The sequence below is a fragment of the Vulpes vulpes genome, chromosome 15 (genome assembly GCF_048418805.1).
Source record: "Vulpes vulpes isolate BD-2025 chromosome 15, VulVul3, whole genome shotgun sequence".
In the NCBI taxonomy this organism is placed as follows: Eukaryota; Metazoa; Chordata; class Mammalia; order Carnivora; family Canidae; genus Vulpes; species Vulpes vulpes.
The window spans coordinates 118,000,645-118,017,626 of NC_132794.1; the positions used below are offsets into that span (position 1 = coordinate 118,000,645).

At 50.4% G+C, this 16,982-nt stretch overlaps 1 protein-coding gene across 5 annotated transcripts in view; it reads right to left on the reverse strand.

Moving 5' to 3' along the window:
• Positions 1-16,982, reverse strand: part of CFAP46 (cilia and flagella associated protein 46) — a 103,479-nt gene that overhangs the window by 20,920 nt on the left and 65,577 nt on the right. For 4 of the 5 annotated variants that reach the window (XM_072740512.1, XM_072740510.1, XM_072740514.1 and 1 more), the window contains 10 exons: positions 14,761-14,909; positions 13,853-13,951; positions 13,437-13,569; positions 12,695-12,841; positions 10,688-10,888; positions 10,495-10,601; positions 9,097-9,273; positions 7,882-8,017; positions 1,346-1,534; positions 489-677 (listed from right to left, as the gene is read on the reverse strand). In XM_072740512.1, coding sequence (XP_072596613.1) covers positions 489-677; positions 1,346-1,534; positions 7,882-8,017; positions 9,097-9,273; positions 10,495-10,601; positions 10,688-10,888; positions 12,695-12,841; positions 13,437-13,569; positions 13,853-13,951; positions 14,761-14,909 — 1,527 coding nt within the window. The remainder of the gene's footprint in view (positions 1-488; positions 678-1,345; positions 1,535-7,881; positions 8,018-9,096; positions 9,274-10,494; positions 10,602-10,687; positions 10,889-12,694; positions 12,842-13,436; positions 13,570-13,852; positions 13,952-14,760; positions 14,910-16,982) is intronic. The other variant, XM_072740511.1, reaches the window with a different exon arrangement.

Sequence of the window (16,982 nt, forward strand, 5' to 3'; positions counted from 1 at the left end):
GCAGCCTTGCGGGGGGCTCTGCAGAAGGGAGCAAGCCTGAGTGTGTGACACGGCCAGTGGCAGGGGCTCAAGCCTGTGCCTCGGCTTCACCAGACAGTGCAGGTGGAGGAGGGGGGTTAAGAGAGCTCGGGGTTCCCTGCTGCCGTGAGGAGGGGGGCTCGGCACCCAGCACTCAGGCGGACCCCAGGCTCCCTGGAGGAGAGCAGCCGAGGTGCAGGGGGGACGCCAGGAACCACGACGTGCTGGACACCACATCTGGGCTGGGACATCCTGCCCTTGCTCACTCCCCTCCCTCCAGGGCCCGTCCCCAGAAGTCCGTGTCTCTCCCACCCACTGGTCCCACCGGATAGACAACTTCCAGCCTTTTCCCCCTTTCTCGGGTCACAGCACCCTTCTTAAGCAGGGACAATTCGAGGCCTATTTCATGTCCCAGCTCTTACGAGATTGGTGGGAGGGCTCGTGGGCGAGCTAGAAGCAGGGGCACATACCAAGGGGCCCTCCTCCCAGTAGTGGGCGGGGTGCATGGGGTCTGCCTGCGTGGCCAGCAGGCGGAGGGCCTTCCCGGCCAGGCCCAGGACCTGAGCGCGGATCTCCACGCAGCCGCTGCACAGGGAGTGCAGACTCCCCAGCTGCGCCAGCACCGCGTGCGCCAGGGTCCGCTTCAGCGTGAACCATTCCTGCAAACACAAACCGCCTGATCACCTTCACCTCGCCTTGGGAAGTGCAGAGGCCCACCCTCTGACCCCCCTGGACCTCCCCCCACCCATCCAGTCCCTGAGATCCCCGGTCTAACACCCCGGGGTGGCAACATCCAAGCACTCTGATCTTTGGCACCTATGGCATCGGGGGAGGTCACAACAGTCTGCTTAGATAATCTTATTCGGGGCTCGTGGGAAATATATTAGCTTGTATCGAGTTCGATTTTAGGGTTATCTTTGATGTATTTATAATTACATCAAGGTAATTTGATTCATGGCACATGGAATCCAAGAAAATGTCTGAAATGGCAGGATGTTTCCTTCCAATATTTTGCAAATTCAACTTTTTAAAAAACAAAATGAATTCACCTTTGTAGAGCTCTTTAATATGCTGACATAATTAGTCAAAGCAAACGCATACCCTGGGTAGGAGAGTGCAATGCACCGAGGAACGTCCCCCAGGAGAGCCCCCCCCCTCCCCCGCTGTCAGACTGAGGAAAGGCCCCCAGGGCCCTGGGAGCCACTGGGGGAGCACACACTGGCGGCCCGGGAGCTGGGCGCCGCGCATCCTCCCGGCCAGTCCTGCGTCCCAGCACGGTGCCCCGCGGACCGGAGCAACGGGCCCACGTCGTCTTGGGGACGGTTACCAGGCCTACGGAGGTGTAGTCCCTCGTGCTCTGCAGGTAGTCGGCCAGCAGCTTGTCCACAGAGCTCTGCTCCAGCTGCCGAGCCAGGGCCTCGGCCCACATGAGCTGCAGCATGTCCAGCGACACTTCTGCGAGGTGCAGCCGCAGGTGCGCCAGCTTCCTCATCAGAGGCGTGTTAATGTTCTGCAACTGGGCGTGCCAGACACACACAGAGCGTCACAATGAGCACAACGCCTGTGTCCCACACCCCCAAGCCCTCATGGCCCTTTCTAACCAGTCCCTCCCTCCTGAGCAGCCCGGGGCCACACTCCTGCACCACGAGCTGGTTTGCAGTTTCCAGGGTTTTGTACCAGGGGGTCACACGGCACGTGCACACTCTGGCCTCTGCCACTCGCATAATTAATTACTCCAGACCCATCCGTGGTGCTGCCTGTGCTCACACCCTTTCACTGACCAGGAGTACCTGTCGTACAGGTGGGCCCCAGCGCACTTATCCACTCAACGCTGGGGGCTACTGCAAACACAACGGCCATGAACACGCGTGCACGAGCTTCCGTGTGGCCGTGCAAATTCCCAGGAGTGGGGAGCTGGCTCCTCCAGTGGCCTGTGTTTAACTGCCAAGCTGTGGTCCGTGCTACACCCTGCACGACGGCGAAGAGAGCTCGGTCCCCCCCGCGTCCTTGCTAACGTTTGCTTGCTTGGTCTTTTCAATTGTAGCCACTTGAATAGATGTCTGGTGGTTTCCCTGACTCATCCCTTCGTGTAATTATTTACCATCCACCTATTTTCTTAGAGAAATGTCTGCTCAACTGTTTGCCTACTTTTTATGTGTTTTTTTTTTTTTAATTTTAGGAGTGTTCTATATTCCGAATACAAGACCTTGTCAGTTACATGGTTTGCAAATATGTTCCCCCCAGCGTGCGCCTGGTCCTTTCATCCCCTGAATAGTGTCTTTTGAAGAGCAGACTCCAGTTTATCCATTTATTATTCTCTCGTGGATCGTGTTTTTGTTATCATATGTAAGGAGTCTTCACTGAATCCGAGGTCCCAAAGGTGTTTTCCTCTAGAAATACAGTTTCAGCTCTTACCTTCAGGTCTATGATCCACTTGGGGTCAATCTTCGGTCTGGTGTGAGGGATGAACTGCAGTCTGTGGTCTGGGTGTGGATGTCAGTTGCTCCAGCATCAGTTTTTAAGAGTAGCCTTTCTTCTTTGCTCTTTGGTAGAAAAGCAATCTTCTGCCAGTCTGTGTGTCTATTTCTGGATTCTCTGTTACGTTCCATGATTTGCTTAGCTTATTTTTACACTAAAACCACAGTTTTGATTCCTGTCATTTTATAATAAGTCTTTTAAAAAACCAGATAGTGTTTGATCTCCAACTCAGTTTTTCTTTTTTATTTATTTTTTTTTATTATTTTATTTATTTATTTTTTTAGTTTTTCTTTTTTAAAGTTGGGTTTGCTATGTTACATCTTTTGCAATTCCAAATGAATTCTAAAAATTTTTTTTTCAATTTCTATTAAAAAGCCTGTAGCTTCTTGGTCAGGATTGCAGAAAATGTATTGAGATCTTAGTAATATCAAGTCTTCTGGTCCACGAACATGGTATATCTCTCCATCTATTTAGGTTTTCTTCAATTTCTCTCAGTGATGTTTTCTAGTTCTCAGGGGTAAGCTTTCACTTTTTTTGACAAATTTCATTTTTATGCTGTCCAATGCTATTGTTTTTGAATTTTTAATACTTGATCAATTGTTGCAAGTATACAGAAATAAAAAATTAATACTTGCCTATTGTTCTCATGTCCTGAAGACTTACTGTAATCACTTGTTAGTCTTAGTACATTTATTACCATTTTTGTAGGTTGCAGGAGATTCTTTTTTTTTTTTTTTTTAAGAGAGAGAGAGAGCTCAAGCATGCAAGCAGGCAGGGGAGGGGCAATGGAAGAGGTAGAGAGAACCTTGAGTAGGCGCCTCATCCAGTGTGGAGCCCGGCATGGGACTCGATCTCAGCACCCTGAGATGATGACCTGAGCTGAAATCAAGAGTTGGACACTTAACCAAGGTGCCACCCAGGTGCCCCTGCATGACATTTCCTATACAGATGATCATGTCATCTGTAAACAAAGATAATTTTACTTCCTTTTAATTTCTTTCTCTTACCTATTGAGTTGGCTGCAACTCAAGTGTAATTCTGAATGAAGGTGGGGAGAAGGCACGCCGCCATCTTAGCGCTTTGCTTTCATGACTAAGTGTGACATGAGCCCTAGTGTTTTCACAGATGCCCTGTATCAGCTTGAGGAACATTCCTTCTATTAATAGTTTGCTAAGAGTCTTTTTTTTTCCATCAGGGATGAGTGTTGGGTTTTGTCAACTGAGGTTATGATATGGGTTTTTTAATTTTTTAAAAAATACAGTGAACCATGGGGATCCCTGGGTGGCTCAGTGGTTTGGCACCTGCCTTTGGCCCAGGGCACCATCCTGGAGTCCCAGGATCGAGTCCCGTGTCGGGCTCCCAGCATGAAGCCTGCTTGTCCCTCTGCCTGTCTTTCTCTCTCTCTCTCTATCATGAATAAATAAACAAAATCTTTTAAAAAAAAATACGGTGAACCAAATTGATTTTTTTTTTCCAAATTGATTTTTGAATGTTAAACCCAGGATAGCCCCAACTTGGCATTGATGTATTATCCTTCTTACGTATTACATATATTTACTAAAATTTTGTTTACAACTTTTGCATCTGTGCTCTTGAAGAATAATGAAGTTTTTGTTTTGGTATCAGGGTCATACTAGCCCTACAGAGTAGGGATGTGTTCCTTCCTTCTCAATTTTCTAGAAGACTTTGTGTCGAATTTATATTATGCTTCCCTTAAATGCTTGCTAAGACTCACCAGTAAAACCACCTCGGTCTGATGTTTTCTTTGTGGAAAGACTTTACAAATTCTATTTCTTTAACAGATGGAGGGCTACTCAGGTGATTTATTTCTTTTTGAGTGAGTTTTGGTTGTTTGTGTCTTTCAAGGAATTGTTCTATATCATCATAAAACTGTTCAGAACATTCCCTTAGTATCCTTTTAATACACATAGGTTCAATGGTGATGTTACATCTCTTGTTTCAGATATTGATTATTTAGGTCCTCTCTTTTCTTTCCTGATCCGTCTGGACAAAGTGGATGAATTTATTCATCTCAAATAACAACTTGTGGTTTTACTGATTTTACCTTTTATTTTTATGTTTCCTATTTCACTGATTTCTACTCTGATCTTTAATTTCTGCTTATTTGGAGTTTGCTCTTCTTCTACTTTCTTAGAGTGAAGACTAAGTTCACTAGTTTGGGATCTTTTTTCTTTTGTCATATGGTTATTTAGTGTTATAAGTTTCCCCCTGAGCATTACAATTAGAGACATCTTAAAAATTGACATGTATTTTTTTCTCCCTTCAGTTCAGAAATACTTTCCCTTTTGATTTGTTCTCTGGCTCATAGTTATTTTGATGGATGCTATTTACTTTCCACATATTTAGGTATTTCACCCATAGCTTTCTGGTTTTGTTTTGTTTTTTAATTGAGGTAAAATTCATATAACATAAAATTAACCGTTTTAAAGTGTACAATTCAGTGGTACTTAGTGCATTCACAACTTTGTGCAGCACCACCCCACCTACTTCCAAGAGGTCTCATCATTCCAATGGGAAACCCCATCCCCCATGTCTTATGCCCCTCTCTGGCCCCCTCCCCCACAACCACTAACCAACTTTCTGTCTATGGACTTAACTGTTCTATCTTTTATGCTGCTTTTTGATTTCTTTTTAAATTTTTTTTTTATGATAGTCACAGAGAGAGAGAGAGAGAGGCAGAGACACAGGCAGAGGGAGAAGCAGGCTCCATGCACCGGGAGTCCGATGTGGGATTTGATCCCGGGTCTCCAGGATCGTGCCCTGGGCCAAAGGCAGGCGCCAAACTGCTGCGCCACCCAGGGATCCCTGCTTTTTGATTTCTACTTTAATTGCATTGTGGTCTTGGTTTACATATATATTTTTCTCCTTAAATCTGCTTGTATTTATTGAGAATCATTTTACATTTATGATCCAGAGTATGGTCTATTGTGGAGAATGTCTGTGTGCACACAAAACAAAAAGAATGTGTTTCTGCTATTGCTGGGTGGAGTGCTGTATAGATTGGTTGGTGGTGGTGTTCAAATCTTCTAGTTCTTTGCTTGCTTTATGCCTCCTTGTTCTATTAATATTAATATTGAAATCTCTGGCTGTAATTGTAGATTTGTCTATTCCATTGGATGTGATAAGCTTTTACTTCATTTTGAAAATCTGCTGTTAGACATTGAGAACATTACGTCTTCTTGGTTAGTCGATCCCGTTACATTGTGAAATGAACTCCTCTGTCCCTGGTGATGCTCCTTCTCTGAAGCCTGCTTTGCCCGATGTGAATGAACGTAGCCACCCCAGCTTTCTTTTGATGAGGGTCAGCATGTTTATCTTTCCCCACCTTTTTGAGTTTATTCATGTCTTTATATTTAAAGTGGCTGTCCTGCAGGCACACAGTTGTAGCACATAGTTGGGTTTTGCTTCTTCATACAGTCTGGCAAGTCCGTCATTTACTTGGCCGTTCAGACCATTCTGATTTACCGTGATTGCTGATATGACTTGGTTTGAGGGCATGATCCTGCTGTTTGTTTTCTCTATGTTCCACTGGTTCTTTATTCTCTTTTCCCCTTTTCTGCTTTCTTGAGGAACAAGTGAATGATTTTTTTTGGATTTCCTTTCCTCTCCCTTCTTGGCTTATGAGGTATACCTCTTGGTTCTGCAATTTTCATAATTGCTTCACGGTTTGTGGCGTATTTTAACACTTCACATAGAGCACAAAAATCCTTCACACTATTGTTGTCATACACCTCATTTTTTACAAGCGTTATAAACCTGATGCTACGTTGTTATTATTTTTGCTTGAAAAGCCAGCTATCTTTTAGAGAGATTTAAATAATGAGAGAAAATCTTTGTAGGTTTTGCCAGGTAGCTCACCCTGTCAACGCCCTTCATTCACTTGTACAGGTCATATTTCCATTTGGTATCATTTTCCTTCTGCCTCCAAGACAACTTTGCATGTTCCTGTTGTGTGTCTGCTGCTGATGTGTTCTCTTGGCTCTTGAATGTTTGGGGGAAAATCTTTATTTCACCTTAATTTTGGAAAGATGTTTGTGCTGGGTACAGATCAGCAGTTCTTTCTCCTAGTACCTTACACATACTTTGCTGTATCTGCATCTGTGCTTCGCTGTCTCCTGAATCCTACTGCTTCTGGTTTCTGCTGTCACCTGATCTTTGCTGCTCTGTACATAAAATATGCTCTTCCACCTGGCTGATCTTAAGGAAATCTTCTAATCACCAGTTGTAAGCAGTTGGGTTATGACATGCCTTGGCATACCTTCAGTCCTCTTCATAGTTATTGAGCTTCTTGGATCTGTGGGTTTATGGGTCTTTTTATTAAATTTGGAAGTTTCAGCCATTATTTCCTCAAATATTTAATGTCCACTCCTATTCCTCCTCTTCTTGCAAGATTCCAGTTATTGCACACGTACCCATGCTCGGGACACACTAACTGGTATTCTGGTGATGTCAGCTTCCGTTCTCTTTCCTCCTCATCCACCACTACTGGTGTCTCCCCCATTTTCAGGTCCTCTGACCATCTGCAGTCTCTGCCGTGTATCTACGCCACGCACACTTCATCACACACATTGTGGTTTTTGCCCCAAAAAGTTCATTCTTGCTCTTTTTACACCTTCAATGTCTCTACTTAGCTTTCTGACCGTACAGAATGCGGTCAGTAGTAGCTTTTAACACCCCTGTTGTTGTATTCTGGTATCTGTGCCGATTCTCGGCTGGTCTTCATGGATTATTCCACATGTTATAAGCTATATTTTCCCCTCTTTTTGGCATGGTAATTTTGCATGCAATTTTCGATTGGGATTTCGGCGTGATGATTTTTCATTGGTTGCCAGACATCATGCAACTTGTTTTTTTTGGCAGATGGACACTCATGCTCCTACTTTCACTTTTGCTCTGGGACCACCATATGCAGACACTGTAGTCGTCTCAGGTCTATGACTCTTCAGGCAGTTCTGGGGCAGGTCTCATCAGGGCGGCTTATCCCTGATCGAGACAAGACCTTCCCTCTGTTCTGTGCCGTGCTCTGGGTCATGAGGTTGTCCAGTCTGGCCAGTGGGAGCAGGTGCTGCTCCAAGTGGCACCGCACTGACCCACTGAGCCCCTGCAGCTGCGGTGAGTGTGGACATGGGTGGGGCCGTCTGCTCGGGGTTGATGGTGCCCATGCTGACATCTAGTGTGTTGAAAGTCTGTCTCACATTTTTGTCTACTTTTTGGTTATTTTGGACGGGAGAGCAAATCTTGTCACTGTTACTGCACCTCAGCCAGAAGTGGGAGCCGGCAGCTTGTTTAGGGCAAGTGTGGGGCGTGTCTGTGTGTGCCACGGGGGTGCTCTGGGCTGCAGGGAGGGACCCAGGACAGACTCACCTCCTGCACGGACAGTAAGCCCCGCACGTGGCGGAACAGCTCCTCAGCCTCAGCCACAGCTGTCTGGACCAAGTGATGGGCTTCCAGGTGGTACGCCATTTTTTGCTCTTCATCTTTCTCATTTTGGGCACATAATCTTTGTAAGATGGAAGAGTGGAATTTAGAATAAAAATGTCAAGCATTATGCCAACAGTATTAACAAAACGCATAGTATATGTAATTTTTAAACAATTATATGGTATTTTTATTTGTACTTCAAGCTTTCTGATGTTTTATATGTAAAGATATTGTTACTATATCTTAGCACAGTAAAATTAAATCTATGCCTGACAGAACCAGTGAACCAATACCACAACATTAACTGTGCTGATTTAACCACCTTGTTTTCCTATTTGTGCTTTTCTGCATTTCTAAGAGTTCTATGATGTCATATATCAATTTCACTGTAATAGGATCAAGGTTATATTTCCCAAGTGTCCAGGTTTCTTTTCCCTCCTAAAGGCTGTTTTCAAGACCTTACACAGGATTGGCCTGTTGTGCTTCGAAATGCCTGCGTGTCCACCAAGCACATGGGTGGCCTGGGGCCAGAGGGATGGAAGGCAGGTGAGAGAGGGAGGGCGGTTCCTGAGGCCTGGCCTCGTTCCTCTGCCTCTGGGCCAGCCCTTGCCCTCGAGGACAGTGGGGACTCTGAGAGGTTGCAGAGAGAGGCTGACAGAGCTGGAGCCAGTGTGAGCAGGTGCATGTATGTGAACACCTTTGAGTGCTCATGGGTAATGTGCACATGTGGGCGTGGCCTGTGTTGGCACAAATGTGACCACTGTGTGAGCGCTGTGGGGGTATGTCCGTGTGTTTGCAGAGACGGAGCCCATGGGATGCTGAGTAGACTGCACAAGAGTGAGGACACCCCCCTGTGCTGCTGTCCTGGAGGGAAGTGCAGGCGGCCACAGGGTCTGGGCCAGGAGGAGGAGGTTCTGTTGCACGACAATGGGGCCCAATGGGGGCTTGACCTAGGAGAGCTGGGCACAGGGTCAGGACATGGGGCAGGAGGTGGGGGCAAGGAGGGGCAAGAGGGGGAAGGGCTGGTGCAGCCTGGGGGAGCCGCATGCAGGGCTCGGGCACAGTGATGGTCACTGAACGAGTGACAGGCTGGCCCTGACTGTGCTCAGAGGGCCAGCCTCTCCCTCGCCTGGGAGGGCCCACAGCAGGGCTGCTCACCTCTTTATCTTTGCGCGCTCTAGTTTTATATTCACACAATTCTGTGGGCAGCCCCAGGTGATCAACTTTTTCTCAATCTCCATCAAGCGATCATCCATTTCGCTCAGTCGAAACAAGCATTCGGGAGGTTCTCCACTGACTAGCTCCTGAGCAGCCCTGATCTGGAGGCTCACACACCTGCAGGGGACACGGACCATCCCGTGCAGTGACTGCAGTCTGGGCAGCATCACCCGACGCCAGAGGAAACACCTGAGTACACCCCCCACAGGCCAGAAACCACCCAGGCCACATGCTTCCCCCGCAACGTGATTGAGTTGGAAAGTAGCAGCCCCCACCCCGGCATCACCTGCTTCGGGAAATTCAAAACCACTGTCCTATGACTCAGGGGCAGAAAAGGGAACCCACGCGGAAGGGACAGGCTTCACACATGCAACGGTGGGGTGCTGCTGGGGGTGTCCCAGCGTCTGCAGTAGGAGCGGGAAGAGCGGAAGGGGAACAGGCACGGACGGCCACGGAGAGTCACGGGCAGCACCTCCCAGATACAGAGCCAAGAACTTAGCAAAGACAACCAAAAATGAGGAGAACCAAAGTCAGACAAGCCTCTGTTGCTGTGGTCGAGAAAGGACAGGCTGCCTCTCTGTTACGGTCGTTGAAGCGTGGGGTTCAGCTCTGAGGTAGGAGGAGAGCCAGGGCACGGGGTACGAGGCCGGGGACGGCCTTATGACAAAGACTCTGTGAAGTTCCGGGAGAAGAGTCCAGACACACCCAGCAACACAACCCAAAACCCAGAGGAAACGATTTTCTAGAAGAATACAAATTACCAGAAAGATGGCTCAGAAATAAGCTACAAATCTGAGAGACCAGAGCGCTGCCCTTCAGCTCTGCCCCCGGGCACCTGCCGCCTGCCTGCCCAGACAGGCCGCAGGCCCCCAGCAGCCGGAGCAGAGGTGAAGAAGGAGCAGGACAGACCCCAGGGTCTTCCCTCTCAGAGCTCCACGCTGGCAGGAGGGCCGGGGGGCACCCTGCGGCCAGACCGCCCCACACCTGCGCCTGCACCCACGTGTCTGCAGGACACCTACGCACACCTGGGGACACAAATTTAGGAACAATACAAGCCACCTGCATCCCTGGAAAGGAAGAGACACGTCCCCCAGGAGCCGGAAGGCCGAAGGTCAGGCTCTGGGAACCTCCCCAGGCTCCCCGCCCGGGGCCGCGTGTGGCAGGCAGGGGGTCCCTGGGTGGAAGGCCCCGCTTCGGAGCGGCTCAGCGGGGTCGGGGCGTGGGCCGATGGCTCTCCGGGTGTGATTCTCGGCGCCTCACAGGTTTGAAACACGGCATGAAGAATAAAGCCGACCGTGACTTTCATGTGAATTAACAGGTTTTCTTACAAAGAACTACCTGGCTTCTAGGTCTGTGATCATAAATTCCAAGACGGGCGTTCGGTTGGGTCTTTCCCTCTGCAGGGCCCTGAAGGCATCCATGAGTCTTTGAAACAACTGGCAGACCTGAGGGTGACGCGGCGCTGACATCTGTGTGTTGTTCTGGCCGCGGGGCCCAGCCACCGCCCCCCAGGGCCCCAGGGCGTCCGTACTACCGCCTCTCGGCCTTCACCCTCCATGGACAGGAGCGCGTCTGCCAGAGTCAGGGTTGAGCTGTACCAGAAGTCCTCACTGCCCCCCAGGCGCTGGGCCTGCTCCACCATCTCCTTCGCTTGTCCATAGTTTTTTTCCTTGTTTGCTAGCTGTGCTAGAAGGTGCAGGCATTTTGCTTCTGCACAAGGATCATCAAGCTCCTAAAAAATACATGTATATGGAGAGGGGATGGGGAAGCAGGAAGAGACAGAGCGAGGCAGCTCCGGGCACCAGGCCTGCCCCCACGGTGTCCACTGGGCTGCTCCCTCACCTCTGAAGGAGGCCCCCTATGTGCCCTCAGGGCACAGAGTGGGTGGGCTTGAGGCCTGTGCATGTGCTGAAACCTCCTCAGGGTTCTCGACGGTGCTCAGGGCCCTGGAAAGCCCCCTCCCCTTAGCGGCAGTCCCCAGCGCCCTCCCGGGAGCCCCTGTCCAGATGCTGGCTGAAGGCAGCAGGGTTCGGGGGCCGGCAAATAGACTCGCACCCTAGCTGGCCATCCCCCATCCGTTGCATTCAGCTGCAGGTGGCCTGGGCGTGGTGTGGGGGTGCTTTTGGCCTCTGAACCGCACCCCAGTAGGAGGACACAAGGTGCTCAGGCAGGAAGAGCAAGAGTCCAAGGCGGCTGGCTCCAGACACAGCAGCTAGTATGCAGCCCAAAGAGACTCAAGTGGAGGCCCCAGGGGCCTGGAGCCAGGGCCCTGGAAGGCAAATGCAGGCTGGAGACGAGGAGAGCAAAGTGCACACGGTAGATGAGCAGGTTGGCAGGTGGACACCTCTGCAGCAAAGAGGCGGACTGTGGGCTACTGTGGGTGGAAGCAGGCGCTTGTCCCCATGCCACCAGGCTCTGGCTGCTATGGCCCCGTGGAGACGTGGCCATGGTGTGGGTGGTCCAGGGCGTGGGCCGAGCACCATCCATGTGTGTGGGACACATGCTAGAAGGCCAGGAGGGGCAGTGTGCTGTCTGGAGGAGGCAAAGGTGGCCCAGCCACCCTGTGGGGACTGACTCTGCCCCAGGAACTGTCTGATGTCCAGCAGGGCAGCGTGCGGCCTCTGAGACTCTTCCTCCCCAGCCTCGCTCCCTCCGCAGTCTGCCCGCCTGTCTCACTGCCAGGCCTGCACACGGCTGGCTGGCTGGCCAAGACCCACATGCCTGAGCACCCGGCCCACTGCCTCTACCTCCCACGGCCTTGATTTCTGTTTTTATTAGGAACGTCTCACTCTCTGGAGTCCTTCAAAACAAGTGACAGCCTGTCTGGGCCCGTTTAACTTTGCCTCGCCCACCAGGGAATGCAGTTCTTGGAGGTGGACACAGTTAGAATCACTTGTCTGCAGGCGCCAGAGAGTCACAACCTCTGCGAGGAGGGATGCGCACGTGGGCATCCATGCCCGGGGGGACAGAGCCCAGGAGAAAAGCAACAGCAGCTGGGAAGGAGCTGGCACCAGAGGGCCAGTCACCGGGGGCCCAGGAGGGCCGAAGAGCTGTGCTCAGGGTGGAGCGGGCCCAAGACGCTCAGCAGACGGGAGTCGCAGGGGGCTAAGGAGTGAGCTAAGATCCCAAGAGCCAGGCTGCAATGCAGGCCTGAGGGGTCAGAGAAGCCCAGGCTTCCATGAGGCCCCAGGGAGGCGCTAAGGACGAAGCTGCCCCCGGGCCCTGGGCCCTCCAGGCTCTCAGCCTCCACACAGGACATCAGGAAACAGAGCGGCCGCCCACTGGGAGCCCCACCGTCCAAGAGAAAGTGGCTGTGGAATCAGACCCACAGCAGCCATAGGAAGTAGGGACTTTAGCAAACTCTCAATAAAGAGTGAACAAAAACCAGAGAAATGCTGGGCAAAGGGCAGAGACTTGGATCCAAGTCTAACACGGATGTTCCAGAATGGCAAGAGGCCGGCCAGCTTTGGAGCAGACAGCCCGAGCCCCAGAGAGCAGCCGGGGATGCTGCTTCGGGCGGCCAGGGGCGGCCCCTCACCTGGAAGGCCAGGTAGGCCTCCGCCAGCAGCAGCCTCGCAGGCTGGTACAGGTCCATCTCCAGCAGCACCTCTGCTTTGAGGGTCCACAGCTCGGGGAAGGAGGTCCCTTCCAGGCCCTTCCCAGTCTCTCCGTTGATCTGCAGGATCTGTGAGGCAGGGCAGGCGTGTCCACACCAGCGGCCGGTCCTGGCCGCCCCAGCTCCCGCCTGTGCCCCGTGTTCTCAGGTACCGGGTGGCATCTGGCCCAGCCCGGGAGGTGTCCCTGGGCCCCTTGGCCTGTTCCCACCACGTCTCCCAAGTGGTGGATGCTGGGGGCTCACAAATGGAGTCCCAGATGTGGTGCTCCCATCTGGGACAAGTGGCTGGCGTGGCTACTTTCCTTCGTGGGCTAGCCCACACAGGGGGAGCTGCTGTGTGGAAGGGAGAGCCTCCACTCTCTGCGGCCCAGGCCGGTCTGCCCTTCCTGGGGAGCCCTCTGGGCAGCCCCCACCCCGTCTTCTCTGAATGCTGCCCAGGGCCCAGGCAGGCCTGCCCCGAGGTGATCTGCGGCCCCGTCTTCCTGAGACAGCCGGGGCCCGTTGTGGGGGACACACCCGGCCAGTCCCGGGGTTTCCCGGGGACCCTGCGTGAGGGTTTAGGACACAGCTCGTGGCTAAGACACGTCCTGGCTAGTGGCCCGAGCATGGCCTCGGCGCTGCCCCGCTGGGCCAGGAACACAGGGCGGCCGGCAGAGGGAGGTACCTTATCCTTGGCCACCAGCGGCTTCACCTCTGCGGGCTGGATCGCAGCGACGGGCTCAGCCAGTGTCGCCACGCTGTCTTCAGAGAGCGGTTCCTTATTCTTCTCCTTCCTCAAGGCGATCTCTTTTCTGCAGCTAATATAAGGAACATGGGCAAAATGCCAAAGAAGAAATTCAACAGCCGAGAAATACCTGAAAATGTTCAGTGTTATTAGTCATCAAGAAGTGCAAATGGAAACAGCTGCAGGAAGCCACACGCCACTGCCCACCCACATGTTTACAAAGATAACGAAAAGCTCCCTCGACCGCCCCCGGGCACAGCTGCCCCCCAGCGCCGGGCACAGCCCCGCAGGTGGACGAGGGGAGGAGCCTGCGGCCGGGGCAGGCGAGCTGGAGCCGGCGTCCCGCGGGGGCCCACCTTGCCTGCTCCGCCTCGTAGATGTGTGTTTGCCCGGCCAGCGCCTCGTGGTGAGCGGCCGCCTCGCGCAGTTTCAGGTCGGAACAAACAAGAGCAAGCCTAGGGGACGGGGCGACGGGGAGAGGGGACAGGCTACACGGACGTGGCAGATCCACCCCGGGCTGTCCCATAAAAAGTGGTAAACGAAAAAGAAACGTCCACTTTGGTGATGTTTTCAATAAGTTTTAGACCTTCGCAGAATTACACAGGTGCCTCTGCCAGATTTCAGGTAGAAAAACTTTAATATTCATTCCTGTATCTGACTCCGTGCACACCTGTGCTCTTAGGGTCACCTTTAGAGGTAAAAATAAGGCACGTGGGTGGGGCTCTGACCACCCGTCACAACTGCAAGCAGACAGGCTCTGCTTTGATTCTGGTGCGAAACGGTTTTATTTTTAAATGATTTCAAGCCTGCTTGAAGGCCACACAAACACGGCAAGGATGGCTGTACGTCCGTCCCTCGCCCAGACTCCCGTAGCACATGCCCTTCACCACATTCGCTTTATCGTTTTCCCTCCAGGGCCGCCCCCCCCCACACGCACACCCCCTTGTATTTTTTTTCTGGATGATTTGAGAGTAGGCAACAGACACAGCGGCCCTTTATTCTAATACTTCAGTGAATGTTTCCATAGAAGAATGACCTTCTCTTAAGAACCAGGTAGGAATTTTAAAATATAATTACTATTTTTATGTTCAAGTATATTGGTTTATTGGGTTTAACAAACCACAGGGAATAACATGTATAGAAACAGTCAACCACAGAATTAATTATTTGAAAATACCGTTTTTATACTGCTTTGGGGGCAAATATTCACTTTAGCCACCTAAATATTCCCCAGTTTCCCTGAAAATAAAACAGTTATACTGACCGAAGGTGGTAGAGATCTTTGAGGCTCTTGCTTTCTACCACAGAGGCTGCGATTACTACGCCCAGCTGCAGGACTGGGATGGTGAGCTCATAAAGGGACATCTTCTGCAAGGCTTTGACCAAATGGTCCAGGTAATATAAAGTGTATGTCTACATAAACACACAACAAACATGTAAGGTCAAAGAGGGGAGAAAGGTTAGGCCACTAGTTTATAGGGTCTTTCTTCAAAAACTTCTCTCCTTCCCCCCTGCCAAGCAGGGCTCCTGGCACACAGCAGGTGCCCAGCAGTGTTTGTGAATGAATGGACGACAACGTGCCCTCCCCCTGCTCTCCTTTATTCACAGCTTTCATCGGGTCACGTGGGAGCATCCAGAGTCTTCAATACCCAAGTGCAGCTAAAGGTCCTCATAAGAAATAATCCTTTTATGTATTTACTCAAATTAATGTTTTTGTTGGATTTCTTCCACTAAAAAAAAAAACTGCTGGTCCACTAAAAACAGAATATTTATGAACACATATAACTGCCTTAAAATTTAATACAGGACGAGAAGAACTAATATTTACAAAGACGGAGTGGGTTTGATAAAATCATTATTCTGTAGCGGAAAATTAGAAAAGTTGGATGAAGTATTTTAGAAACATGCCAAAGGCTCTGAAGCCTGGGTGATGCTGGGAGAAGTTACCAGGCTGAGAGCCGGAAGACAATGGGCGTCCAGAGAAATGAGCCTGCCATATTGGGGTACAGTTGTCCTGGGAGTTTCTGTGGATTCTGCAGCTGGGAAGCTGCATGTCATGGTACCTCCGGGTGTTTTTGATTTTTTTTTTTTTTTGTAGGGCGGAGACAAAAACCAGTGTTGAGGCCCCACTGAAAGCTACATGCCCAGACTGGATGTCCCAAGGGCTGCATTTTAGGATTAAGGGTGATCTAGAAGTAAAGCAGCCGTCTCCAGGACGTCCTCAAAAGCTTTGGGTGGCCTGGAAAACATCTTGTTCTTTGAGAGACTAGTAACTGAGAACTCCTGGTGAGGCCGGTCAGGAGAGAGGGGTGGGAAGACACAAATCCTACAGACCCTACAGACATTGAGGATAATAAAAGGACATTAAGAACAATTATATATATATATATATAAAAGAACATTACATTACAAACTTGAAATTTTATATTAAGTGGAAATATCCTAGAAAAACACAATCTGCCAGATTACCAGAAGAAACAGGAAATCTGAAGAGCTCCAGAACTGCAAAGTGAACTGAATCATAACCTGTGACCTTCCCACAGAAGAATTGGGCAGAAGGTAGAAGAATTGGGCAGAAGTTTCCACCAGGGAATTCCACCAAATTTAGGGAAGAAAGAACAAATAATCTCATACAAATTCTCCCCAAGAATAGTGAAAAAAATAAATAAATAAAATAAGGGGGGGGCAGCCTTCCGCGGCGGTGAGCAGAGTGTCCTGGCCGGCCCCGCCCTCGTGCCCACCCGGCCAGCAAAGACCGTCTGCAGCCACAGGGAAAACGGTGGAAGGTTCACTGTCACCATTCCCAGAAAGAGCGATTTAGGGCTTTGTTCTTTTCTCAAGCTCCCAACTGGCCTTCGTGCTATGTGAGGTGTGAGCTTTTTTCCTGAATCCTGACGCCATTCCTTAGGCTCAACCTCCTGGCCTCAAATGTGCTGGGCGCTCGTCCCGCTCGGCTGCCTCCTCGTTCCGGTTAATGGCTTGCGCACTCGAGCGGGGATGCCCGTGAGGAGCGCCTCCACCCAACCCCACTCACACGGCCAGACCGCGATGCTAAGGGCCACGGCAGAAGAAACACCAGGCGAGGCCAGCCCAGCATGGAGGGACAGTCCCTTCCTGAGGTCAAGCAAAGGTTCTCCCTCGTAGTCGAAGAACTTTATGCCAGAAACGAAATGGTCTGTGGACTCATACCAAGCATTTATTATGTTTTGGCACAGTAATTTTGACCATAATTATTTTTATTATCTCCTATTAATATTCTGTCTGATATTGCAATGTAAAAAACTGAACTTCTTAGATAACGTTCCATTAATATCGAAATGTTCTCAAATATTAGTTACTAAAGACAAAATAAACACAACATCGCACTGTCATATACCAGACTTCTAAAAGAAATAAGTATCGGTAAAAGCAAGAAGTCCCTCCAAAAAAAAAAAAAATGGGGAGGGGGAGGGGGAGGGAATACTTCCTAATTGATGAAAAGGTCAG